Source organism: Heteronotia binoei, chromosome 19, assembly GCF_032191835.1.
Source record: "Heteronotia binoei isolate CCM8104 ecotype False Entrance Well chromosome 19, APGP_CSIRO_Hbin_v1, whole genome shotgun sequence".
Taxonomy (NCBI): Eukaryota; Metazoa; Chordata; class Lepidosauria; order Squamata; family Gekkonidae; genus Heteronotia; species Heteronotia binoei.
The window spans coordinates 12,329,004-12,356,628 of record NC_083241.1 but is presented as its reverse complement, the minus strand read 5'-3'; the positions used below and the strand labels follow the sequence as shown (position 1 = coordinate 12,356,628).

The 27,625-nt window shown below is 47.1% G+C and overlaps 1 protein-coding gene across 1 annotated transcript in view; it reads left to right on the top strand.

The window, feature by feature from the left end:
- ADAMTS17 (ADAM metallopeptidase with thrombospondin type 1 motif 17) overlaps nucleotides 1-27,625 on the top strand; it is a 323,961-nt gene that overhangs the window by 167,236 nt on the left and 129,100 nt on the right. The window contains exons 9-10 of the mRNA XM_060260248.1: nucleotides 11,701-11,841; nucleotides 13,839-13,989. Of these exons, the coding sequence (XP_060116231.1) occupies nucleotides 11,701-11,841; nucleotides 13,839-13,989 (292 nt within the window). The remainder of the gene's footprint in view (nucleotides 1-11,700; nucleotides 11,842-13,838; nucleotides 13,990-27,625) is intronic.

Genomic DNA, 27,625 nt, shown 5'->3' with positions numbered 1-27,625 from the left:
GCTCAGTAGAGCACCTGCTTGGGATGCAGAAGGCCCCGGTTCAATCCGTAAGAACATAAGAGAAGCCATGTTGGATCAGGCCAACGGCCCACCCAGTCCAACACTCTGTGTCACACAGTGGCCAAAGAAACCAGGCGCCATCAGGAGGTCGATCAGTGGGGCCAAGACACTAGAAGGCCTCCCACTGTTGCCCCCCTAATCACCAAGAATACAGAGCATCACTGCCCCAGACATAGTTCCATCTATATACCCTGTGGCTAATAGCCATTGATGGACCTCTGCTCCATTTGCTTATGCAATCCCCTCTTGAAGCTGGCCATGCTTGCAGCTGCCGCCACCTCCTGTGGCAGCGAATTCCATGAGTTAATCACCCTTTGGGTGAAGAAGGACTTCCTTCTATCCGTTCTAACCCTGACTGCTCAGCAATTTCATTGAACGTCCATGAATTCTCATATTGTGAGAAAGGGAGAAAAATACTTCTCTCTCTACCTTCTCTGTCCCATTCATAATCTTGTAAACCTTGATCCCAATGGCTCCAGCATCGAGAACCAGTAAGTATGTGGTGCAACTCAATACAAGTCAGCTCTAGATGTGTTCATCACTAGGGGAGAGGCTCTGGCTCAGCGATAGAGCACCTACTTGGCTTGCAGAGATTCTGGGAGATCTCTAGGCACCCCCTGAAGGTTTGCAGCCTATCTCCGGTTGATGTTCAGACATCATCTGAGACCCCAGATTGCTGCTGCCAGTCAGATAAGGTCCAGCCTTCAGGTCTCACCTTTGGAGAGCCAGTTTGGTGTAGTGGTTAAGTGTGCGGACTCTTATCTGGGAGAACCCAGTTTGATTCCCCACTCCTCTACTTGCACCTGCTAGCATGGCCTTGGGTCAGCCATAGCTCTCTCTTCAAGGAGTTGTCCTTGAAAGGGCAGCTGCTGGGAGAGCCCTCTCCAGCCCCACCCACCTCACAGGGTGTCTGTTGTGGGGGAGGAAGGTAAAGGAGATTGTGAGCCGCTCTGAGACTCTTCAGAGTGGGGGACGGGATATAAATCCAATATCTTCATCTACCTCACAGGGTGTCTGTTGTGTGGGAGGAAGGTAAAGGAGATTGTGAGCCGCTCTTGAGACTCTTTGGAGTGGAGGGCGGGATATAAATCCAATATCTTCATCTACCTCACAGGGTGTCTGTTGTGGGGGAGGAAGGTAAAGGAGATTGTGAGCCGCTCTGAGACTCTTCGGAGTGGAGGGCGGGATATAAATCCAATATCATCATCTACCTCACAGGGTGTCTGTTGTGGGGGAGGAAGGTAAAGGAGATTGTGAGCCGCTCTGAGACTCTTCGGAGTGGAGGGCGGGATATAAATCCAATATCATCATCTTCTTCTATCTTCTATCAGTCTTAGGAGGTACTACTACACAGCTTAGCTTGTACAGTTTTGCCATGAAGAGGACGAGGTAGGGCAGGGGTGTCAAACTCATTTGTTATGAAGGCTGGATCTGACATAAATGAGACCTTGTTGGGCCAAGTCTTGTTGGGCCGGGCTGTATGTGTACCTATAAACTTTATTAAGGACACAGACAAACACAGTTAAAAAAAAACTTAAATCATTAGCACTCGGTCTTAAAGGTGCATTCTTTGTATCTCTACCATGGGATCCAGGGAGCTGGGCAAAGGAAGCTGTAGCTCTTTCCTTCCTTCCCCAGGGGGCCAGGAGGGGGAGGAGCCTCAGCCAATAGAAGGGAGGCTTGGCTCAGTAGCTCTGCTGTGCAATTGAGAGAGCCTGGCAAAGCACTCTCTGCCTCCCCCTCCTTCCCCAAGAGAGGAGCCTCAGCCAATGGAGAAAATAGAGACTTTGCTCTGTAGCTCCTGTGCAATTGAGCAAGCCTTGCAAAGCAAGCTGTTATGCAGAAGGAAGCAAGAGAGAGGGAGAAGGAAGCAGATGACAGTCATTTGCTTGGGGGCCTGATAGGAGCTCTCTGGGGGCCTGATTCGACCCCCGGGCCTCATGTTTGACATCCCTGAGGTAGGGTATTTGAGCTGGATGGCCCAGGCTAGCCTGATCTTGTCAGATCTTGGAAGCTTAGCAGAGTCGACCCTTGTTAGCTTTGGTTGGGAGACTTCCAAGAAAGTCCAGGGTTGCTATACAGAGGCAGGCAATGGCCAGACAACTCCGTTCATCTCTTGCCTTGAAGTTCTGATGGGGTCTCCATAAGTAGACTGCAGCCTGATGGCATTTTCCATCATGTTGAAGATCGGTGCTTTGTCTCCTCAACAGAGGATTTCACAGGAATGTAGCACGCTGGTTTCCCGCACAGCCTTAAGAGCTAGAAACTTGCTCAGTTTTATTTTTTAAAAGCTCAGTCTCTGGAGTTTCTTCATGTAGTATGTCATTCACACATGCAGGCAGGGGTGGAATTCTAGCAGGAGCTCCTTTGCATTTAGGCCACACCCACCTGATTTAGCCAATCCTCCAAGAGCTTACAAAAAAGAGCCTTGTAAGCTCTTGGAGGATTGTCTACATCAGGGGTGTGTGGCCTAATATGCAAAGGAGCTCCTGCAAGAATTCCACCCTTGCATGCAAGTCACCACTCCATCAAGTGACAAACTAGTCTGTACATGTCAGCCCATGTGTCATATAAAGGTTCTTTCTTTGAATGTTAGGTAAAGGTAAAGGTAAAGGTAGTCCCCTGTGCAAGCACCAGTCGTTTCCGACTCTGGGGTGATGTCGCATCATGACGTTTTCTTGGCAGACTTTTTATGGATTGGTTTGCCATTGCCTTCCCCAGTCATCTGTGCTTTTCCCCCAGCAAATTGGGTACTCATTTTACCAACCTCAGAAAGATGGAAGGCTGAGTCAACCTTGAGCCGGCTACCTGAACCCAGCTTCCACCGGGATCAAATTCAGGTCGTGAGCAGAGCTTGAACTGCAGTACTGCAGCTTCCCACTCTGCGCCATGGGGCTCTTACCCTTCTTTGAACATTACAGGTGTGTTTTTGTTTTCCAGCACCTGCCTAGTCTGTGTTTGCTGGGATGAACATCTGATTTTAAGGCTGAAGAAAGGTTGGGTCCAGTGGCACCTTTAGGACCCACAAAGTTTTATTATTATTTATTTATTTTTATTTTATTCAATTTATATCCCGCCCTACCCCACCGAGGTGGGCTCAGGGCGGCTTACAACACAAAAAGCTAACAAAGTCAATTTAAAATACATTAATAATACATTAATAATTATAGTTATGCAATAAAATACATATAAAATACATAAAAACACGCTTCAGTATGTACTATGCTACCTTCCTTAAATCAATTCTTCAATATTCCAGTATTGAATAATCTGATGTTCGAGATTTGAATGTTCAGGCATTGCGATAACAATTAATTATATGCCAACCGGAAGAGGGCTGTTTTGCAGGCCCTGCGGAACTGTTCAAGGTTCCGCAGGGCCCTCACCTCCTCCGGGAGCTGATTCCACCAACAGGGAGCTGCAATCGAGAAGGCCCTGTCTCTGGTCACTTTCAGATGGTTATAAGCTTTAAAAAGATAAAGGTAGTCCTTCGTGCAAGCACCAGTCGTTTCCGACTCTGGGGTGACGTCGCATCACGACATTTTCACGACAAGTCTTTTTTATGGGGTGGCTTGCCATTGCCTTCCCCAGTCATCTACACTCTCCCCCCAGCAAGCTGGGTACTCATTTGACTGACCTCGGAAGGATGGAAGGCTGAGACAACCTTGAGCCGGCTACCTGAACCCAGCTTCCACCGGGATAAAACTCAGGTCGTGAGCAGAGAGCTGTGATTGCAGTTCTGCAGCTTTACCACTCTGTGCCATGGACCACTTACCCTTAGTTGAACATTACAGATGTTGTTTTGTTTTCCAGCATCAGCCATTTGACTATCCAATCTGTATTCGCTGGGATCTTAAAGCTGAACAAAGTTTGGGTTCTTTAAGATCAAACCTGTTTTATTCTGGTTGTAAGCTTTAGTGGCCACAAAAACCTATACCCAGAATAAGACTTTGTTGGTCTTAAAGGTACCACTGGACTCAAAACTTTGTTGTGATGCTTCAGACCCATTCGGCTAGCCACCCAAGTCTGTCTGATCTGAAGGCTGTTTCTGTACAGCTTTTGTACCCTGGAGTAAAAGCCCCAGAAAAGTGCAACACCACCTTTCACTCTTGTGTGTGAATTCTGCACTCTGTAGCTCGCAGCTGCTGTGGGTCTAACGTTCCAGCTCTTCGGCTACCCCTGGTGTCCAGATCAGCTGAGGAGCGGTTAGTGCAAAAAAGATGAATGGCTGGCAGCAGGAAGCAAGAGTTCGTCAGGATTTTCTGGCCCGAGGCGTTTGCTTAACCATCCCATCCCAACCCCGAGCCATATGGTCTATTTTAAGGAATCTCAGTGGGGCTATCAAAGACATTACCGTTCAGCTTAGCTTTTCCAAAATTGTTGAGGGGAGGGATGGGCATACACTGGACAAGAAAAGGTCAGAACTGGGATCTCTGGAAAGCTATTTATTCATGCGGCTTTGGGAAACGTTCCAAGGAGAGATGAGTGGGAAACTTTCTATATTTATGGTGGCATCCTTGTAGAATCATAGAGGCGTCGAGTTGAAAGGGGACCCCAGGGTCATCTAGTCCAACCCCCTGCACAAGGCAGGAAATCCACAAATACCTCCCGCGCACACCCCTAGTGGCCCCTGCAGGCTCCATGCCCAGAAGATGACAGAAAACCTCCAGGATCCCTGGCCCAACTGGCGTGGATAAAAATTGCTGCCTGACCCCAAAGTGGTGAACAGCATAGAATCATAGAGTTGGAAGGGGCCATTACAGACCATCTAGTCCAAACCCCCATCCCCCCGCTGCTGCCTAAAGCGTCTCCGACAAATAATCATCCAGCTGTATTTTGAAGACTGTCAATGAAGGGGAGCTCACCACCTTCCTAGGCAGCTGGTTCCGCCATTGCCCTGGGCATGTCAGGAAGGGCCACAAGAACTAAGTACTGAGGCAACCCTTCCTGCCCTCTTTTTCAGGATCTGCCCAAGTTCACAAAACCAGCAGTGCTGTCAGATGGCCATCTAGCTTCTGTTTCAAAACCTCCAAAGAAGGAGAGCCCACTACCTCCCGAGGAAGCCTGTTCCACTGAGGAATCACTCTGTCAAGAAGTTCTTCCTAATGTCTAGCTGAAAACTCTCTTGATTTATTTTCAACCCATTGGTTCTGATCCAACCTTGTATACCGTTGCCCAGAGACCTAGAGTGGGGAAAGAGAGCTCAAGAGCCAAGGGAGCCACCGGAAGGAGGGACAGAATTAAAGAGGGTGGTGCAGGATTCCTGCTTAGTTTCATAGCTCCTGTAGGAGCTGTATTTACTAACCTTGGTGTCAAGGCAAAGAGAGATGCGTAAGGATGCAAACAGTGGTCAGTGATTTATATGGTGCATGTGTATATTTCCTTCTCCCACTGGTGCCAAAAATAATTCCCTAACCTTTCCCTGTGCTGGCCTTATGGGGACTGTTATTCCCAGATTTTCTTTTTAAAAAGTCTCCTACCATGGTTGTATTGTAAAGTGCTTACATATGTATTCTATCTTTCTGTGCACAGAAAGTATTAAGATGTGTGTGTGGTATTTGTTCACGTCTTGTGGCTCTCAAAAACCTGACATTTTATTCTTGTGGCTCTTACGTTAAGCAAGTTTAGCCAACCCTGCTTTAAGTTCTGTTGGGCTCACTATACATGGCTGTCAAGCTAGGCGAAGGGTTGTCACAAGTTGGGGCAGGCGGGCCCTCATCCTAGCTGTCCTATAGATACGCATGTAACATAATAGGAGCGATGAAGACCAGTGCCGAGCTGCCTGGAGCCTCAGAGATTTGCAGGTGCGAAGGACAAGTGACGTCCTCTGCTCTGTCTGGTGAGGAGATGAGTCTGGTCTGTCTTGCTATTTAATTAGCGCTGTCGATTTCCACATTTGCAGTGGCCTTGCGGCTGGGAAGGTGTAATTTGGGTTGGCCTGGAGATTTTCTAATATTACCGCTGTTCAGAGAGGGGTTCCCTGGAGGAAATCTCTAGATTGGATGGTGGTCTCTTTGGCATTATACCCTGCTGTGCTCCCTCCATTCTGCAAGTCCTCCCCACTCCAGGCTGTAAAAAATGGTAAAGGTAGTCCCCTGTGCAAGCACCAGTCATTTCCGACTCTGGGGTGACGTCACATCACAACGTTTTCACGGCAGACTATTTACGGGATGGTTTGCCATTGCCTTCCCCAGTCATCTTCGCTTTCCCCCCAGTGAGCTGGATACTCATTTTACCAAACTTGGAAGGACAGAAGGCTGAGTCAACCTTGAGCCGGCTACCTGAACCCAGCTTCTGCCAGGATCAAACTCAGGTCGTGAGCAGAGAGCTCAGACTGCAGTACTGCAGCTTTACCACTCTGTGCCACGGGGCTGCTCTAAAGGTAAAGGGTTCGAATCCCCTGTGCAAGCACCAGTTGTTTCTGACTCTGGGGTGATGCCGCATCACGACGTTTTCACAATAGACATTTTACGGGGTTGTTTTTGCCACTGCCTTCCCCAGTCATCTACACTTTCCCCCCAGCAAGCTGGGTACTCATTTTACCGACCTCGGAAGGATGGGCCCCCCCCAAACACAAAAATATCCAGACGTTTCTCAACCCAGAGATGGCAACTCTCCATGTAATCATTTTTATTTTTCTACCTCCTGATAGTGGAGGCAGGATTGAACAGTCTTTAGACTGAATCCAGCACTCCCATGAGAACAGAGCTTGGCATTGTCTGCTGGTCTTTCTAGAAAGGCGCTGTTTGAGGCAGTGGGCTTCCGAGCTCTCTGTCCCTTTTGTGCCTTGTGATTGCCAGCTATTAGTTGTGTACCTCCGGGTCAAGTTACTTACCTGGCTGAAGCTGAAAAGGCTCCTTTCCATTAAGCCAGAAATGACGGACAGCAGCCTTCGGCTCACCAGTTTGGGTGACGTAACGGATGCTTTGTGTGCATGGAGTGCTAAAAAAACCAACAACAAAAATGGTGTTTTTGATAAAGCAGAGCGCATGCAGCATTATCTTTGATCACTTCTGGCCAAAGCATAAAAGGGTAAAGGTGGTCCCCTGTGCAAGCACCAGTCGTTTCCGACTCTGGGGTGACGTCGCATCAGGACGTTTTCATGGCAGACTTTTTACGGGGTGGTTTGCCATTGCCTTCCCCAGTCAGCTACACCAGGGGTCCCCAACCCCCGGACCATGGATCGGTACCAGTCCATGACCTGTTAGCAACCGGGCCATGAGTTGTATAATTATTTCATTATATAGTACAATGTAGTAGTAGTAAGAAGAAGACGACGACATTGGATTTATATCCTGCCCTCCACTCCGAATTTCAGAGTCTCACAGTGGCTCACAATCTCCTTTACCTTCCTCCCCCACAACTGTGAGGTGGGTGGGGCTGAGAGAGCTCTCACAGAAGCTGCCCTTCAAGAACAACTGTGAGAAGCTATGGCTGACCCACAACTGTGAGGTGGGTGGGGCTGAGAGAGCTCTCACAGAAGCTGCCCTTCAAGAACATCTGTGAGAAGCTATGGCTGACCCGAGGCCATTCCAGCAGCAAGTGGGGAATCAAACCTGGTTCTCCCAGATAAGAGTCCACACGCTTAACACCAAACATTTTAGAAACAAAGTGCACAGTTGTATCATCCCAAAACTATCGCCCCCCCACCCCCCGGTCCATGGAAAAATTGTCTTCCACAAAAACGGTCCCTGATGCCAAAAAAGGTTCGGGGCCGCTGATGTACACTTTCCCCCCAGCAAGCTGGGTGCTCATTTGACCGACCTCGGAAGGATGGAAGGCTGAGTCAACCTCGAGCCGGCTACCTGAACCAGCTTCCACTGGGATCAAACTCAGGTCGTGTCTTCTGTAGCCTTGAGTGGTACTTCTTAAAGGTCCCTGCCATGCAAATCATTCCAGGGGTCCCTGATATTGCTTCAGTTTGGTCCTTCCAACTCAAAGAGATAATCAGAACGAGAGTCTTGCTGAGTCTATCCAGAAGTCCATCTATATCCAGGTGGGCATCCGTGTTGGTCTGAAGCAGTAGAACAAAGTTGGAGTCAAGTGGCACCTTTAAGACCATCAGAGTTTTATTGAAAATGTAAATTTTTGGGTACTAAAAGCAGACTTCATCAGGCAATAGGGTGGGATGGAATTAGCAGTCCTATTTGGAACAGACACCTCCCTGGGACTGAACAGGGATATTGGTTTCTTATTCATTACATATGCTCAGGGCTTTTTTTTTTTTTTTTGTAGCATGAACTCCTTTGCATATTAGGCTACACCCCTCTGAGGGACGGTGGTTCAGTGGTAGAGCATCTGCTTGGGAAGCAGAAGGCCGCGGGTTCAATCCCTGGCATCTCCAAAAAAGGGTCCAGGCAAATAGGTGTGAAAAACCTCAGCTTGAGATCCTGGAGAGCCACTGCCCGTCTGAGAAGACAATACTGACTTTGATGGACCAAGGGTCCGATTCAGTATAAGGCAGCTTCATATGTTCAGATATGTTCATATGATGTCGCCAATCCTCCTGGAGCATACAGTAGGCCTTGTACTGAGAGAGCCCTTTAAGCTCTTGGGAGGATTGGCGACATCAGGGGTGTGTGGCCTAATATGCAAAGGAGTTCCTGCTGCCAAAAAAAAGTGCCCTGCATATGCTAAACCCATTCTCACCAAGTAGAGCTATACATCCACTGTGTTCCCCTGTATTTCTCGTCTAGAATAGTGTATAAGAGTGATGTCTGTGATGTGCAATATAACAGAGTAGAAATCTCTCTGACTAAATTACTCTTAGAAAAGGGTGTTGTTAGTTGAACCCATACTTGAGAGGTGTACATCCACTGTAGTCTAATGTATTTTTGTATTTGAACAGAGTAGACTCCAGCTTCGTTCTACAGAGAAATGTTGTTTTTTTATCCCGTGCTTTAGAGGAGATCAAACGGAACATTACAGCACTCTAATTTATTACTCTTCGCAATTAAGAGGCTTAAGGACATTGACAGCAGTCTCCAGTTCTGAAGTTGGTTGCCCTTGCTGTTTTTCTGCCCAGTCGACCCAAACCGACGATAACTGGGACCCCAACTTGTCATTCTTTTAATCTGCTAAAATACATTTTTCGCTATTTTGTGTATTAATTCACTGCCAACTCCCCATCTAGTTCACCATCTTATGTCTCATAGTGGCTGTATCTTCAGGAGGGCAACGCATGGGGCATTCAAGGCAACAGGCCCCCCTGCTGCTTCCCTCTCCCCCAGCCACTGGGGTTCAGAAGTAGGGCTTTTTTTTGTAGCAGGAACACTTGCATCTTAGGCCACACACCCCTGATGTAGCCAATCCTCCCAAGAGCTTACAGCGCTCTTAGTACAGGGCCTACTGTAAGCTCCAGGAGGATTGGCTCCACCAGGGGGTGTGGCCTAATATGCAAAGGAGTTCCTGCTACAAAAAAAGCCCTGCAAAGTATTGTCAAGAATCAATATTTCTCAATCAGTCTTTTGTTATTGAATCAAAAGTTGCTTTATTGTAGAAACTCCATAGCTTTGCCAAGGACAGAATCCTTGGAGGTAATGACGTATACAGGCTTACATAGTTACTTTATAGGATAGCTTCAAAGAATACCATACAGATGCAGCTTGAGTCACGGGTTCAAAGGTTACTACATAGTATCTCTTTTATTACTAAGGAACGTAGACTATTAAAAATATCTCCCTTTCTCACACTTTCTCTGAGAGCAGGTAAGACCTGCCTGTGTGAATTTGGGGGAGAGGCGCATCACACTGTTACCAGCCAGGCTAACCTAAACATCCTTGGGCCAGATGGATTTATTACTTGCCCTTAGGTTGTAAAAGAGGGGGGAGCAGGAGAGGTTGGTGTTCTGCTCTTTGTCTTAGGGACCATCATGGCACACAGAAATATGCATGCTCGACAGGTATAATGCCTCTGAGCGTGGAGGTTTTATTTAACCATCATGGTTAATAGCCATTGATAGACCTTTTAGCTGACCCAATATTTTATATTTTTATATATGCCAATAAAGGCTGCCGTGTGTGTGTGATAGCCCTTGGGGGGGCTGTCAAGTCGCAGTTGACTTCTGGCAACCCCTCACGGAGCCTTTCCAGGGAAAAGATGATGGTTCACCATTGCTGGCCTCCATGTGATGATTCTGGATTTCCTTGGTGGTCTCCCATCCAAGTTTTGATGAAGGGCAGCCTTGCTTAGCCTCTGAGATCTGATGAAATTGAGGTAGTCTGGGTTATCCAGAACGGGGCATTGGCACACCTATCCTTTACTTCATCCCAAACGGAAATCATCTCAGCCAGTGGCCCCCAACCTTTTTGGCACCAAGGACCGATTTCATGGAAACCGGTTTTTCCACTGACTGGTGGGAGGCAATGCTGGGGGTTTGGCTGCCTCATGCTGCCCCCTGCCCGTGCCTGTCCCTGCCCCCATGGGGTGGGTGTCTAGAGGGCCAGTTTGGTGTAGTGGTTAAGTGTGCAGACTCTTCTTTGAGAGAACCGGGTTTGATTCCCCACTCCTCCACTTGCACCTGCTGGAATGGCCTTGGGTCAGCCATAGCTCTGGCAGAGGTTGTCCTTGAAAGGGCAGCTGCTGTGAGAGCCCTCTCAGCCCCACCCACCTCACAGGGTGTCTGTTGTGGGGGAGGAAGGGAAAGGAGATTGTGAGCCGCTCTGAGACTCTTCGGAGTGGAGGGCAGGATATAAATCCAATATCATCATCATCATCATCATCTTCTTCACACAGTGGCCAAAAAAACCAAGTGCCACCAGTGGGGCTAGAAGCCCTTCCACTGCCCCCCCTCAAGGACAGGAATACAGAGCATCACTTGCCCCAGACATAAAAGAAGCCATGTTGGATCAGGCCAATGACCCATCCAGTCCAACACTCTGTGTCACAGTGGCAAAAAAACCCAGGTGCCATCAGGAGGTCCAGTAGTGGGGCCAGGACACTAGAAGCCCTCCTACTGTGCCCCTCCCCAAGCACCAAGAATACAGAGCATCACTTCCCCAGACAGAGTTCCATCAATACGTTGTGGCTAATAGCCACTGATGGACCTCTGCTCCATATGTTTATCCGGTCCCCTCTTGAAGCTGTCTATGCTTGTAGCCTCCGCCACCTCCCGTGGCAGTGAATTCCATGAATTAAGCACCCTTTGGGTGAAGAAGTACTTCCTTTTATCCATTTTAACTCAACTGCTCAGCAATTTCATTGAATGTCCACAAGTTCCCGTATTGTGAGAAAGGGAGAAAAGGACTTCTTTCTCTTCCTTCTCTTCCTCATTCATAATCTTGTAATCTTCTCCTCCTCCTCCTCCTAGTGTGTGAGAATGTGTGTGTTTGCATCTGGAAGTCATGGTGACCTGCAGTGACTGACCCCTAGTGGGGGCAAGGAAGATATTGAGAGAGGTGGCTGAATTCAGCCTGCCCCTGCCCCCCTCCCCATCTGCTGGTATTCCAGGGAGGTCTCTTGTCCAAATACTTGCCAGAGTCAGCCCTGCTTAGCTTCTGAGATCTGATGAGACTGGGCTTGCCTGGGCTACCCAGGTCAAGGCCAGCGTTTTGCGGGTTGTTTAAAAGAGTGGGGAAAGCTGTGACGGTACATGGAAATTCTGTTCTTTGAAACGCTTTTTGTGTCTTTCGCCTCTGACAGCATGGGGATGAGCCATGACGACGACCATGCGTCCTGCACCGGCAGATCTCACATCATGTCCGGAGAGTGGGTGAAGGGCCGGAACCCCAGTGACCTCTCTTGGTCTTCCTGCAGCCGTGACGACCTTGAGAAGTTCTTCAAGTAAGAGCTTGGAGGGTTTTCCTCCTAGGCAAGACAGTGAAGGTTTTTGAAAGATAGCAACCGTCTCCTTTGGCATCTGGGGCTTTGGGTGGGTGGGTGGGGGGCGGGAACCCACTGGCAAGAGAACAGAAGCTCCGTGATACCCCAATTTCAGCACCTTGATAGCTTCTTGAAAAGGATCCCAGTTCGCCTCTGTTTTTCAAAGCAAACTCTGTCAGCGGTTTGTGACAATAGAAGAGATGTCTGGATGCTTTTCAATAGCGCTTTCTGTTTGAAGGAAATGTTTCGTTCCCCGCCGTTGGGAATGTCTGATTAACACAGAGAAACTTGAATTTCACCGGAGGTCTCTCTTTATCTTCTGGCCGGTGCTGATATAAGAGGAGTCTCCCTTCTCTTCAGTAAAGTCTTGAGGAGCTTCCCTCTCCTGTGGACAGACATTACCCGACCCTTATCATAAGGAGTCACTTGGTAACCCCAACCACAACCGGAAGGGCACTCAGTTGATCCATCTTTTGCAGTGGGACTAAATTCACATAAAAATACACATAGAAGAAGAAGAAGACTTCAGATTTATACCCCACCCTTCTCTCTGAATCAGAGACTCAGAGCGGTTCACAATCTCCTTTATTTTCCTCCCCCACAACAGACACCCTGTGAGGTGGGTGAGGCTGAGAGGGCTCTCACAGCAGCTGCCCTTTCAAGGACAACCTCTGCCAGAGCTATGGCTAATACAAGGCCATTCCAGCCGCTGCAAGTGGAGGAGTGGGGAATCAAACCCGGTTCTCCCAGATAAGAGTCCACACACTTAACCACTACACCAAACTGGTTCTCATATAGAACTGGCTTTCATATAGACACATTAACTATTGCCTTTACTGGCTGAAAGAGAAGAGAAAGAGAACTTTTGCCTTCACTGGCTGAAAGAGCAATAGGACTCATATGGATTAAGTGGAGGTCTATCTGGGGAACTAGCAAGCCGCTTCTCCAAATTCCAGCCAGTAGCCATCCACTCGGGTTCACCCACAACTCCTTAGCCGTATAGCTGAAAGGACTAAGTCAGCTATTGTGGGGTGACACGAGATGTTGCTAAGAACACCTCCAGCTCAGAAAATAGCAGAGCAGGCCTCATGGAAAGTGCCACTGCTTCATAAAACTCCTCTGAATTTCATCACAGAAATAAAAGATTTGACTGTGGGTTTTATCCGTCGCTTGGTGATGGAATTGGCCAAAATGGCTTCAGGCATAATTCTGTGGTCGGATGACGTTGGGAGAAGACAAGACTCATTGGGGAAAAAAGCAATGCTAGAGGGAAAGCTGAAAGCTGCAGGGAAAAAGGGAGGCCCAACATGATTAAATCAATCAAAGAAGCCACAGCCTTCAGCTTGCAAGATGCAAGCAAGGCTGTTGATGATAGAACAATTTGGAGGTCATTCATTCAGAGGGTCAACTGCACATCACACAGAGAGAGAGAGAGAGAGAGAATGTATACGACAGGTCAAGGTTGGGTGTGTCATAGCAAGACTTTTAGCTCATGCATATGTATATCCAGCCTCTCCCACACCCTCGTGCCATTCTCCCACTTCAGATAGCCTCGTGCAATTTTCCCAACAGAAATGGCAGCTCCCTGAGACCAGTTGGGCAAACTACTTTGGAAAAGGCTTAAAATGGCATCGTTAGGAGGAAGGGGAATGTTTTTCCAAAGCCCAGTTTTTAGATATAGCTATTGATTTCTCTTAGTCTTTTTTCCCTTTCCAAAGAGGGAAAAGAGAATTTCTCTTAAAGCTGACTGGCTTGGCTTGGAGGAGAAGTGACTTAAAGAGAGAAATGCCATCTGCAGGCCGGCCAACAGGGCAGTCGGGGCTTCAAGAGCCACGCGCCTCCCAAGCCACGGTTTGGCCACCCCGATTCAGAACATGCATCTTTAATGGCACACAGGGTAAAGAGCTGATTCGTAAATTTAGAGCTTCCCTCTCTTAAAGGTGTGTTTAACTCGGCAGGTCCAAGATCAGCAGCTGTTTGCTGGTAACAGACCCGCGTAGCCGATACGCCGTACGACTTCCTTACAAACTTCCTGGGATGCATTACAGTGCAGACGAGCAGTGCCAGATCCTCTTTGGGACAAACGCCACCTTCTGCAAGAATATGGAGGTAACTGACCCTCGGAAACAAAAGGACAAGGAGAGGGAACAGACGCTTTGGTGGTTTTGTGGCCTTCTTTAGACTGGGGGTGGCCAGATTTGGTCTCCAGGGAAGTAATTTTGGCCCTGGCAGCTCTCCCATGCCCTGACCTGGATAGCCCAACAAGCCCAGTCTCTTCAGTTCTTGGATGTTAAGTAGAGGCAGCCGTGGTTAGTGCTTGGCTGGTAGACCATAAAGAATCATAGAATTATAGAGTTGGAAGAGACCTCCAGGGTCATCTAGTCCAACCCCCCTGCACTTCACAAATACCTCTCCCCAACACCCCCCCAGTGATCCCTGTTTCATGCCTAGAAGATGGCAAAACACTTCCAGAATCCCTGGCCAAATTCTCCTGGAGAAAAAATGCTTCTTGACCCTAAAGCATTTCCCTGGGTGTGTAAGAAAGGGCCACGAGAACGAAGCACTGATACAACCCTTCCTGCTCTCCCTCTCATGATCTGCCTAAGTTCACAGGATCATCATTGCTGCCAGATGGCCATCTAGCCTTTGTTTGAAATCCTCCAAAGGAGAGCCCACCACCTTCCAAGGAAGCCTCTTCCACTGAGAAACTGCTCTAATGGTCAGGAAGTTCTTCCTAATATTTAGTTGAAAACTCTTTTTGATTTAATTTCAACCCATTGGTTTTGGTCCGACCTTCTGGGGCAACAGAAAACAAATCCACATCATCCTCTCTATGACACCCCGTCAAGTATGTAAAGATGGTGATCATATCCGGAGTTGCTATGCAAAGCATAACCTGGTTGTCTCTTGCCTTGAAAACCCTATCAGGGATCCCATAAGTTGGGCTGCAACTTAACAGCACTTCCCAGCAAGATTTTTGCCCTGATCTAGATGTCACAGGTTAGTATAGTCCAGGGGTAGGGAACATTGGCTCTCCAGATGTTTTTTGCCTACAACTCCTATCAGCCCCAGCCATTGGCCATGCTGGCTGGGGTTGATGGGAGTTGTAGGCAAAAAACATCTGGAGAGCCAATGTTCCCTACCCCTGGTAGTCTCATCAGGGCTTTTTTTGTAGCAGGAACTCTTTTGCATATTAGGCCACACAACCCTGATGTAGCCAGTCCTCCAAGAGGTTACAGTAGGCCCTGTACCAACAGCCTTGTAAGCTCTTGGAGGATTGGCTATATTGTGGGGTTGTGGCCTAATATGCAAAGGAGTTCCTGCTACAAAAATAGCCCTGAGTCCCATCAAAGGCTAAGTGGAGTCAGCCCCAGCTGGTACTTGGACAGGAGACCACCAAGGAAGCCTCAGGTTTCTACGCAGAGGCAGACAGTGGCAAGACACCTGTGTTCATTTCTTGCCTTCCAAACTCCATGGGGTTACTGTAAATCAGGTGCAAGTTGACAGCACTTTCCACCACCAGCTCTCCCATATTTTAATAAAGGAGTGGCAAAAGGGCAGGGGCGTGGCTTCACATGGAAGGAAAAGACAGATGTTTGGGGAGGAGCAGTGGCTCAGTGGTAGAGCATCTGCTTGGGAAACAGCAGGTCCCAGGTTCAATCCTCGGCATCTCCAACTAAAAAGGGTCCAGGCAAATAGGTGTGAAAAACCTCAGCTTGAGACCCTGGAGAGCTGCTGCCAGTCTGAGTAGACAGTACTGACTTTGATGGACCGGGGGTCTGATTCAGTAGAAGGCAGCTTCATATTTTCATACATGTTCAAATCTAAGAAATAGGAAAGTCCCGTACTTCAATATTGACACTTCTTTTTTCTTAATTTCATACCTAGTGTCAAGCATCGATATTTCTCAATAATCAGTCTTTTGTTGTTAAATCAAAAGTTGCTTTATTGTAGAAACTCTGAAGCTTTACCAAGGACAGAATCCTTGGAAGTAATGACATATACATGATTTCACTGTTACTATATAGGATTACTTCATAAGAACATAAGAGAAGCCATGTTGGATCAGGCCAGTGGCCCATCCAGTCCAACACTCTGTGTCACACAGTGGCCCAAAATTTTTTATATATATATACACACACTGTGGCTAATAGCCACTGATGGACCTCTGCTCCATATTTTTATCCAATCCCCTCTTGAAGCTGGCTATGCTTGTAGCCGCTACCACCTTCTGTGGCAGTGAATTCCACATATTAATCACCCTTTGGGTGAAGAAGTACTTCCTTTTATCCATTTTAACCTGACTGCTCAGCAATTTCATCGAATGCCCACGAGTTCTTGTATTGTGAGAAAGGGAGAAAAGGACTTCTTTCTCTGCTTTCTCCATCCCTTGCATTATCGTGTAAACCTCTATCATGTCACCCCGCAGTCGATGTTTCTCCAAGCTAAAGAGCCCCAAGCGTTTCAACCTTTCTTCATAGGGAAAGTGTTCCAACCCTTTAATCATTCTAGTTGCTCTTTTCTGGACTTTCTCCAATGCTATAATATCCTTTTTGAGGTGCGGCAACCAGAACTGCACACAGTACTCCAAATGAGACCGCACCATCAATTTATACAGGGGCATTATGATACTGGCTGATTTGTTATCAATTCCCTTCCTAATAATTCCCAGCATGGCGTTGGCCTTTTTTATTGCAATTGCACACTGTCTTGACATTTTCAGTGAGTTATCTACCACGACCCCAAGATCTCTCTCTTGGTCAGTCTGCCAGTTCACACCCCATCAACTTGTATTTGTAGCTGGGATTCTTGGCCCCAATGTGCATTACTTTGCACTTGGCCACATTGAACCTCATCTGCCACTTTGACGCCCACTCACCCAGCCTCAACAGATCCCTTTGGAGTTCCTCACAATCCTCTCTGGTTCTCACCACCCTGAACAATTTAGTGTCATCTGCAAACTTAGCCACTTCACTGCTCACTCCCAACTCCAAATCATTTATGAACAAGTTAAAGAGCATGGGACCCAGTACTGAGCCCTGTGGCACCCCACTGCTTACTGTCCTCCACTGCAGAGACTGCCCATTTATACTCACTCTCTGCTTCAAAAGATAACATACAGATGCAGTTTGAGTCACGGGTTCAAATGTTAGTACATATTATCTATTTTACTACTAAGGAATTTTGGTTATTAAAAACATCTCTCTTTCGCACACTTCTTCCAGACCTGATAAGAACTGTCTGTGTGAATGTGGAGGAGAGGCACCTCACAGCCAGGCTGCAGCGTAAACATCCTTGGCTAGATGGATTTACCGTTGAAAAAAGGGAGGGAGGCGGTGGATACTAGCGGCCTTCTTTCTATCTAAGAACCCACCATTGTATTTAGAAATATGCATGCTTGACACCTAGTGTATTAGCAATATGTGAATATAATTTTTGTATCCTCCTGACCTGAATAGCCCAGGTTAACCCCGATTTGTCAGATCCCAGAAGCTAAGCAGGGTCAGCCCAGGTTGGTATTTGGATGGGAGACCACCCAGGAGGTCCAGAGCTCCTCAGCAGAGGCAAACCACCTCCGAATGTCTCTTGCCTTGAAAACCCTGCAGGGGGTCCCCATAAATCAGTTACTCGCAGGCATGGGTAGAATTCTAATGGGAGCTCCTTTGCATATTAGGCCACACACCCCTGATGTAGCCGATCCTCCAAGAGCTTACTAGGCTCTTTTTTGTAAGCTCTTGGAGGATTGGCTACATCAGGGGTGTTTGGCTTAATTTGCAAAGGAGCTCCTGCTAGAATTCCACCCCTGCTCACAGGCACTTTACGCATAAACACACACACACACTTTGTATCGAATGTTTTGCTGAGCTCCATAATATTGTTTTCTTGATTTATACCCCATCTTTCTCCCCAGTGGGGACTCAAAGTAGCTTCTCCAGTCCTCTATTTTATCCTTACAACCAGGGATGGAATTCTAGCAAAAGCTCCTTTGCATATTAGGCCACACAACCCTGAGGTAGCCAATCCTCCAAGAGCTTACAAGGCTCCTTTTTGTAAGCTCTTGGAGGATTGGCTACATCAGCGGTTCGTGGTCTAATATGCAAAGGAACTCCTGCTGGAATTCCACCCCTGCTTACAACCAACCCACAAGACTGGTTCTGCTGAGAGTATGTGACTGTCCCAAGGTCACCCAAGTGAGCTTCCATGGCAGAGTAGGGATTCAAACCTGGGTTTCCCAGATCCTCATCTGACACTCTAGCAACAACATCACGCTGTCCCTCAACAAGTGCAAAGCTTTTCCTGCAGGTTCTGTTCTGGAGCTGAGCAGGCTTTTTTGGTAGCAGAAACTCCTTTGCATATTAGGCCGCACACTCCTGATGTAGCCAATCCTCCAAGAGCTTAGCAGGGGTGTCAAACATGCAGCTCAGGGGCCAAATCAGACCCTCAGAGGGCTCCTATCAGGCCCCTGAGCAACTGGCTGTCGTCTGCTTTGTTCTCTCTCTTGCTTTCTTCTTCATCTCCGCTTGCTTTACAAGGCTTGCTCAGTCGCACAGGAGCTACAGAGCAAAACCTCATTTTCCTCCATTGGTTGAGGCTCCTCCCCCTCCTGGTCCCCTGGGGAGGGAGGGAATGAGCCAGAGCTTCCTTTGTCCAGTTCCCTAGATCCCCTGGGAGAGATACAAAGAAAGCACCTTTAAGACCAACAAGTGCTAATGTTTTAAGCATGTTTTATTTTAAGGTGTGTTTTTTTTAGTCGTGTTTGTGACTTTTAAAAAGTTTATATCTCTGCTACCTAATCCTAAATAGGTACACACACAGCCCGGCCTGACAAGATCTCATTTATATCAGATCCAACCCTCATAACAAATGAGTTCGACACCCCTGGCTTATAGGGCTCTTCTTACAGGGCCTACTGTAAGCTCTTGGGGGATTGGCTACATCAGGGAGGTGTGGCCTAATATGCAAAGGAGTTCCTGCTACAAAAAAAGCCCTGGAGCTGAGGCATTGCTATGGTGATTTGTCGGGCCCCATAGAGTTCTGGCCTGCAGGCCACGGAGTGCAGCGGGCCCCGAATATGCAGAAGCCGCTCTGCAGGATGCGAGTTGCACTTTAAAACATGGGGAAACAATTCCGATTTTGCTCTTTTTATTACCTTAAGTAATTGTTTTTGGTCAATCTCCCCACCTCCATTCCCCCCACCCCCTTTCCCCTTAATAAAAATTTCAGGAACTTAAAAATCCGTTATAAAACACCAAATAAGACCCATTTATGTTTTTCACTGCTGCATAAACGAGATGTGCCAAATTAATAAAACTTTTGACTGTGGATCGCAGCCGAAGGCAGGAGCTTCAAGATTTTAACCGTTCTTGAGATTTTTTTTTTTTCTTCATCTGGAAGGGCAACGGGGAAAACAATGAGCAAAAAAAAAATTATCTTAAAAATGTCTAGTTAACGAGCGCTTTTAGGGAATGCGGACCACCAAGCTTGCTGTTATTGAAATAAGCTCTCGATGTGTACGTCTTTAAATACCAGCCGAAGAAGAGCTGTTAAAATTAAGGATATTCTCGGTTGCTTTGCTTTTTTAGAAACTGGCTGGCTTCCTTGGGCTTTGGGCCTTCATAATTTTTTTACTATTTGGCTGTGCTTTTCAAACTTTCAGGAAACTCCGCTGAGGAGAAACCACGAAACCCCTGAGCGTTAGAGAGGGTTATAAGGAGGGGGCCTAGGAGACAAAACAGGTAGGGTTGCCAAACTCCAGCAGAGGCCTGGGCATCTCATGAAATCATAACTCATCTCGAGACAAGAGAGATCACTTTCTCTGGGGGAAATGCCTGCTTTGGGGGGGAAGACTCGATGGCATTATGCCTTTCCCAAGCTCCACCTCTTAATGGGAATTACCCAACCTGGAGTTGGCAACCATAACAGCATGGGATGCTGAGAGATTCACAATCCAGAAGAAGAAGAAGATGATGATATTGGATTTATAAAAAAAAGTAAAGGTAGTCCCCTGTGCAAGCACCAGTCGTTTCCGACTCTGGGGTGACATTGCTTTCACAACGTTTTCACGGCAGACTTTTTACGGGGTGGCTTGCCATTGCCTTCCCCAGTCCTCTACACTTTCCCCCCAGCAAGCTGGGTACCCTGGCATTTATACCCTGCCCTATACTCTGAATCTCAGAGCGGTCACAGTCTCCTTTACCTCCCCCTCCACACACACAAAAGACACCCTGTGAGGTAGGTGGGGTTGAGAGAGCTCTCACAGAAGCTGCCCTTTCAAGGACAACTCCTACGAGAGCTATGGCTGACCCAAGGCCATTCCAGCAGCTGCAAGTGGAGGAGTGGGGAATCAAACCCGGTTCTCCCAGATAAGAGTCTGCACACATCATCACTACACCAAACTGGCTCTTTGCTGGGGGAAGGACCTGATTCAGAGCTACAGCGCAGGGGAAGAAAGTTTAACTTTTCCATTCCGTTTTTGTAATTGAAACCCCCAAACACGCGCACAGCTCAAACCTCTGCACCGTCTGCCATGGAAAAGAAATCTTCTCTTTACCTGTCTCTCCACCCACCCCCAAATCCAATGGCTAACAATAGAGCCCTGTGAAGATTCCGTCAGAATTCCGTCTATTGCTGTTAAGGGACTGTGATTCCTCTGCAGAATTACTTGGAAATAAGATTGGTTGGATGCCATCTTACTTTCAGATAGATGCACTTAGTTAAAGGGTCGTAATCTCCAAATGAGTTACAAGCCGGGGGGGAGCAGAGAACTGGAATTGAGTAATTGACTTGCATAAAGCATTTAGTACGTCTTGTGGTTTGGCTCTTTTTTGTTGTTGTTTGATTGTTTAAAGCCAGATGGCATGCTGTGTTTTTAGACAATAAAACAATATATTGAAAATACAGAACATAAATGCAATAAACATTTGACAACGTACGTTTAGGACGAAATGGAAATAGCTGTGATTCAGTCAGCCTCGTTGGCGAAATGTTGTTGTGACTTGACGTTGCATAAGAAGCTAACAGGATCATATTATTGCAGAACAAAATAAACACCATCCACGGTTGTTGAGATGATTTCAGATGAAATCATATATATCTTAGAACTGAGCACTGTCTGTATGGTTTGGCTGGGAGCCGGAAGAGAGCTTGGAATGTACACGTCCCCAGGTTCCGTTTTTGTCATCTCCAGTTCAAAGGGTGTTTCATGGCTCTCAAAAGCCTCAGGCACACAAAGTTCTCTCCCCATTCCTGTCTGTCAAAGCAAACGAACCGCACAGACCGACCGAGAGTGCCGCTGTATGCAAAGGAGCTTCACGTGCATTTAAGTTTTCATCTGGGCAACCGATCCAGCAAATTGTGCTGGATTTGAAAAGAGCTTATTGGGAAATGGTACTGTCGGTGGTATCCAAAACAGGCTGGGCTCTTTTTCTAGCAGGAGTTCCTCTGCATATTAGGCCATGCTCCCCCTGATGTAGCCAATCCTCCTGGAGCTTACAGTAGGCCTTGTGCTAAGAGTAAGCTCTTGGAGAACTGGCTACATTAGGGGGCGTGGCCTAATATGCAGAGTTGCTCCTGCTAGAAAAAGAGCCTGAGACTGATGCCTTTCTAAGTCCATTGACCCTGATTTGGAAAATAGGCAAACCAAAAAGCTCAGTCAATAAGCCTTACTGCGCTTTTTTGCCGGCTATAGAATTGTGGATAGATGTATAGAACTTGGAAACTTAATAGAATTGAGCACCAGATTAATTTTTGGGTTCTCAGTAAATCTCAAGCCTGAAGAAATGAATGTATGAAACAGGAATTACAGATTAACAATCCTGTCACAATCTACAATTTTGGGAATTTGAAGATATATTTGTCCTACTGTGAACCGTACCTGTGTGAGACATTTCTATGAGACATCTGGTTTATTAAAGACTTTGATATACAATGCGGACATTAAAGGTAAAGGTAGTCTCCTGTGCAAGCACCAGTCGTTTCCGACTCTGGGGTGACGTTGCTTTCACAACATTTTCTTGGCCGACTTTTTACGGGGTGGTTTGCCATTGCCTTCCCCAGTCATCTACACTTCCCCCCCACAAACTGGGTACTCATTTGACCGACCTCGGAAGGATGGAAGGCTGAGTCAACCTCAAGTCGGCTACCTGAACCCAGCTTCCGCTGGGATCGAACTCAGGTTGTGAACAGAGTTTAGGACTGCAGTACTGCAGCTTTACCACTCTGTGCCATGTGGCTCTTAATATGGAAATTACAGCCTAGTAATTTGCGAAAGGCAAAGGTGAAAAGGAAAGAATCACTCAACTGGATGCAGATTTCCAGAGAACAGCAAGGAAAGATAAGGAGGTCTTCCAGAAGGAGCAATGCAAAGCAATAGAGGAAAATAATAGAATGGAAAGGACAAGAGATCTCTTCAAGAAAATTGGAGAAATCAAGGGAACGTTTCGTGCAAAGATGGCCATGATAAAGGACAAAAATGGTAGGGACCTAGCTGAAGCAGAAGAGATCAGGAAGAGTTGGCAAGAATACACAGAAGAATTATACAAGAAGAATCTCAATGTCCTGGACAACCATGACAGTGAAATTGCTGACCATGAGCCAGACATCCTGAAATGTGAAGTCAAATGGGCTTTAGAAAGCATTACTAACAACAAAGCGAGCGGAGATGACGGTATCCCAGTTGAGCTGTTCAAAGTCCTAAAATATGATGCTGTTAAAGTGATGCACACATTATGTCAACAAATTTGGAAAACACAACAGTGGCCACAGGATTGGAAAAGAACAGTTTATATTCCAATCCCAAAGAAGGGTAATGCCAAGGAATGTTCAAACTAATGCACCATTGCACTCATTTCACATGCCAGCAAGGTCATGTTAAAAATCCAACAAGCTAGGCTTCAGCAGTATGTTGATCGGAAACTACCAGAAGTTCAAGCTGGGTTTCAAGCTGGGTTTTGGAGAGGTAGAGGAACTAGAGATCAAATTGCCAACATTCGCTGGATTATGGAGAAAGCACGGAAGTATCAGAAAAACGTCTATTTCTGCTTCATTGACTATGCTAAAGCCTTTGATTGTGTGGATCACAGCAAATTGTGGCAAGTCCTTAAAGAGATGGGAGTACCAGACCATCTCACGTGTCTCCTTAGAAACCTGTATAAGGGTCAAGAAGCAACTGTCAGAACGGGATATGGAACAACTGATTGGTTAGAATAGGAAAAGGAGTTTGACAAGGATGTATATTGTCACCCTGCTTATTTAATTTATATGCAGAGTACATCATGCAGAATCCTGGCCTGGAAGAAGCACAAGCCGGAATTAAGATTGCTGGTAGAAACATCAACAACCTCAGATATGCAGATGACACTACTTAATAGCAGAAAGTGAGGAGGACCTAAAGAACCTCTTGTTGAGGATGAAAGATGAGAGCACAAAAGTAGGCTTGAAACTCAACATCAAAAACGCTAAGATCATGGCATCCGGCCCCATCACACTTTGGCAAATAGAAGGGGAAGACATGGAAGTAGTGACAGACTTCACATTTCTGGGATCCAAAATCACTGCAGATGGTGACTGTAGCCATGAAATTAAAAGACATTTGTTCCTTGGGAGGACAGCTATGGTGAACCTGGACAGTATAATAAAAAGCAGAGACATCAGCCTGCCAACAAAAGTCCATATAGTCAAAGCGATGGTATTCCCCGTAATAATGTAAGACTGTGAGAGCTGGACGATAAGGAAGGCCAAGCGCAGAAGAATAGATGCTTTTGAGATGTACTGAGAAGACAGATCAGGATGGGTAGCCATATCAGTCTGTCTGTACGAGCCCTGTGGTGCAGAGTGGTAAAGCTGCAGTAATGCAGTCCAAGCTCTCTGCTCACGACCTGAGTTTGATCCCAGCAGAAGCTGGGTTCAGGTAGCCGGCTCAAGGTTGACTCAGCTTTCCATCCTTCCGAGGTCAGTAAAATGATTACCCAGCTTGCTGGGGGGAAAGTGCAGATGACTGGGGAAGGCAATGGCAAACCACCCCGTAAAAAAGTCTGCCGTGAAAACGTCGTGATGCGGCATCACCCCAGAGTCGGAAACGACTAGTGCTTGCACAGGGGACTACCTTGACCTTTTTAGCAGTAGAAGAGAACAAGAATCTAGGAGCACCTTAAAGAATAACAAAATTTGTGGCGGGGGAGGCTCTTTCCTGAGTCACTTGCCCTCGTTTTCAGTGATTTTGGTATCTGAAGAAGCAAACAGTGACTCAGGAAAGCTCCCCCCTGCCACAACGTTTGTTAGTCTTTAAGGTGCTACTGGGACTCTTGCTCTTTTCTACTAGTATTGAGTAGTAATGTATGTCTGTGAGAGTTGGACTATAAGGAAGGCCGAGCGCAGAAGAATAGATGCTTTCGAGCTGTGGTGCTGGAGAAGACTCTTGAGAGTCCCTTGGATCCACTACAAGAAGATCCAGTCAGTCTAAGGGAAATCAACCCTGACTGTTCCCTGGAAGGTCAGATGCTGAAGCTGAAATACTTTGGCCACCCAATGAGAAGGGAGCACTCCCTGGAGAAGACACTGATGCTAGGAAAGACAGAAGGCAAAAGAAGAAGGCAAAACCGCCTCTGAGCATCTCTTGCGTTGAAAACCCTATAGGGTCACCTCAGTTAACTGTGACTTGACGGCATTTCCCACTGCTTTGAATTGCACCTTAAGTTTGGATACCACCTCTGGTCCTGTGCTGCTGGCCTGACCCTTCTCAAGAGCTCATGTCCCCTGGTCACCGTAACTGTGGTTAAAGGGCTACGCTAGCAGTTGTATTAAACATGGATAAAGCTAGCCGGGCTTTATATGTAACTGTGGCTGAATTCAGACTGCCAATTTGAGTTGACATAGGCACGGCCCCTGGGCAGATTTAAAAAGCAAGATCAGACAGGCACAGCTGCCGCCCGTCCTGCTCTTGCACTCACCCCATCCTCTGACATCACTGAGATGCAAGGCTGGATTAACAAATAGGGTTAATGGGTCCCCACACCTTTAGGGGCCCCGGATTGGCTCTTTCCTCTGGTTTCCCCTGGTTGTTAATGTTTGTTTTGTGCAATAAAATTGGTTTATTAAAACTGTTGCTTGGAAAAATTAAAAACTTATTAGGAGATCATTTGCGAGGGGGTCCCCGAGATTTCGACTGCCTAGGGGCCTCCATAGGGTTTAATCCAGCACTGCTGAGATGAATTAAATACCGCTTTCCAAGCGGTAGCAAATTCTTCTGCCGCACTCCATCCCTTTCCGCGCATCTGAAAGCAGGAGCGTGCAAGCGAAGTGGATTGGAGCTATGAATTTTCTCCAGGCCAGAGAGAACCTGGGAAAATGACAAGAGTTCAGATGTGGATCAGTTCTGATCTCTTCACGATGATTAAGAGCAGGGATGAAATTCTAGCAGGAGCGCCTTTGGATATTAGGCCACACTCCCCTGATGTAGCCAGTCCTCCAGCAGCTTACAGGACTCTTCTTACAGGGCCTACTGTAAGCTCCAGGAGGACTTGCTACATCAGGGGTGTGTGGCTACCCCTGACCTAAAAGGAGTCCATGCCCTGTGTCCTTGATGAGAAAACAATGAGCCATAGATCTCATGCATGCCCCCCAAATTACTTCCCAGTATTCTGCATCCAGTGCAAGCGAAATTATTTCAGCAGAATGTTTTATTATCTGTGTAGAGCAGGGGGGGAAAGGGGATTTGCTACATTTCTTTTTCTCGTGTTCGTATTTCAGTCTAATGGCAAAAAGATGAGCCGCTTGATCCCAGCTGGGTTTCCACCCCGCCCCCGCCCCGAGATTTACAGCATCTCATTAAACAGGCTGATTGAATGTGCTCCGTCCTTGTTTTCCTTCCAAAAGTGTAACTTAAGTGGCGTGTTCGTGCGGGTACACCATTATTGGGATGCCGATAACTGTCAAAGGCCACTGGAGCAATGCTCATAAAGGCAAGGCGGCAAGTTCTAGTTAGAAGGTTTTCATAGTATGTTCTGGGAAGCCCAGGAGTTCTTCGGAAGTTTATCAGGGGTACCCTCCACTGAGAAAATCAGTAATGGCAGCAACCCTGGCTCTAGGGACCTTAGGGACCGTCTCTCACCCGTATGAACCCCAGAGAGCACTGAGGTCAGCAGGGAAGAACCTGCTGACTATCCCCAGGCCAAAAGAGGTAAAACTCCAGAGTGCCCGTACCCGGGCTTTCTCTGTTACGGCTCCACAGCTGTGGAATCAGCTCCCAGAAGAAATGCGGGCCCTGCGGGACTTTGAACAGTTCCGCAGGGCCTGCACGACCATGTTGTTCCGAATGGCCTTCCCCAGCTGAGACTGCCAAACTGCTAAGCAAACTTGCCAGCGATCATAGTACCAAATACACTAATGTTCTTTTTTAGAATGTTTTTTTTAGAATTTTAACAGATTTTAATCAATTGTAGTTAAATGTTATTTATTGTATAATGTATTCATTAAGTTCTTGTTGTTAGCCGCCCTGAGCCGCTTTGGCGGGGAGGGCAGGATATAAATAAAACGTGACTGACTGACTGACTGACTGACTGACTGACTGACTAGAATTTCTGCCACTCAAGGCAGAACTGTGCACTGTGCCCCCCCCCCCGCCCCTGCTCAGCTCCCTCTGAAGTGGGAGAGTGCTGCTGGGTAGGGGGCGCAGCGTTTGGCCAGTTTGGTGTAGTGGTTAAGTGGTGGACTCTTACCTGGGAGAACCGGGTTTGATTCCCCACTCCTCCACTTGCAGCCGCTGGAATGACCTTGGGTCAGCCAGAGCTCTCGCAGGAGTTGTCCTTGAAAGGGCAGCTGCTGTGAGAGCCCTCTCAGTCCCATCCACCCACCTCTGCTGACTTTGCACTGTTATCCCTGGGTGAACTTCCTGGACAGTCCCTCTAAAGGGGTGTCAAACTCATTTGTTACGAGGGCTGGATCCAACATAAATGAGACCTTGTAGGGGCAAGCCATGTGGGTCATAAAATGGAGTGCCGGGTAGTGATGATATAAAGAAGAAGACTGCAGATTTATACCCCTCTCTTCTCTCTGAATTAGAGACTCAGAATGGCCTATATCTTCTCCTCCCACAACAGATACCCTGTGAGGTGGGTGGAGCTGAGAGGGCTCTCACAGCAACTGCCCTTTCAAGGACAACTCCTGTGAGAGCTATGGCTGACCCAAGGCCATTCCAGCGGCTGCAGGTGGAGGAGTGCGGAATCAAACCCGGTTCTCCCGGATAAGACTCCGCGCACTTAACCACTACACCAAACTGGCAATGCATCTGTATATCTAGTGGCAAGTGCTTTGGTGCGGTTGTTGTGCACCAACCCTTTAGCGCAGTTTTTGTTTCTTTTTTCCCCTTACATTTTTAGTGGCCATGTGCTGACCCAAGGCCATTCCAAACACAATTTTAAAAATTTAAAAACTTAAAAAATGCTTAAAAGATTAGCACTACTGCAGTATTTTGTTTATTTATCAGTTCCTGCTAAGTAGCACCTCTTGCTCTGAATTACTGCATCAAAATCTGGAGACAACGTCTGTACTTTAGCAGTCAAGTAAGCTGTTCAGGCGTGTGGCTATAAGTTGCAAACCTACTTTTGATTTATTGACATTCATTATAGAAATCTCATGGTCAGTGCTTTCAGCCTAAGACCTAGGGGAAAACGTGAAATGGCTGGGCGTTGGGAGCTTTTGTACATAAGTTGCTTTATGTGCTGGTGAGCCAATGGAGAAAATAGAGGCT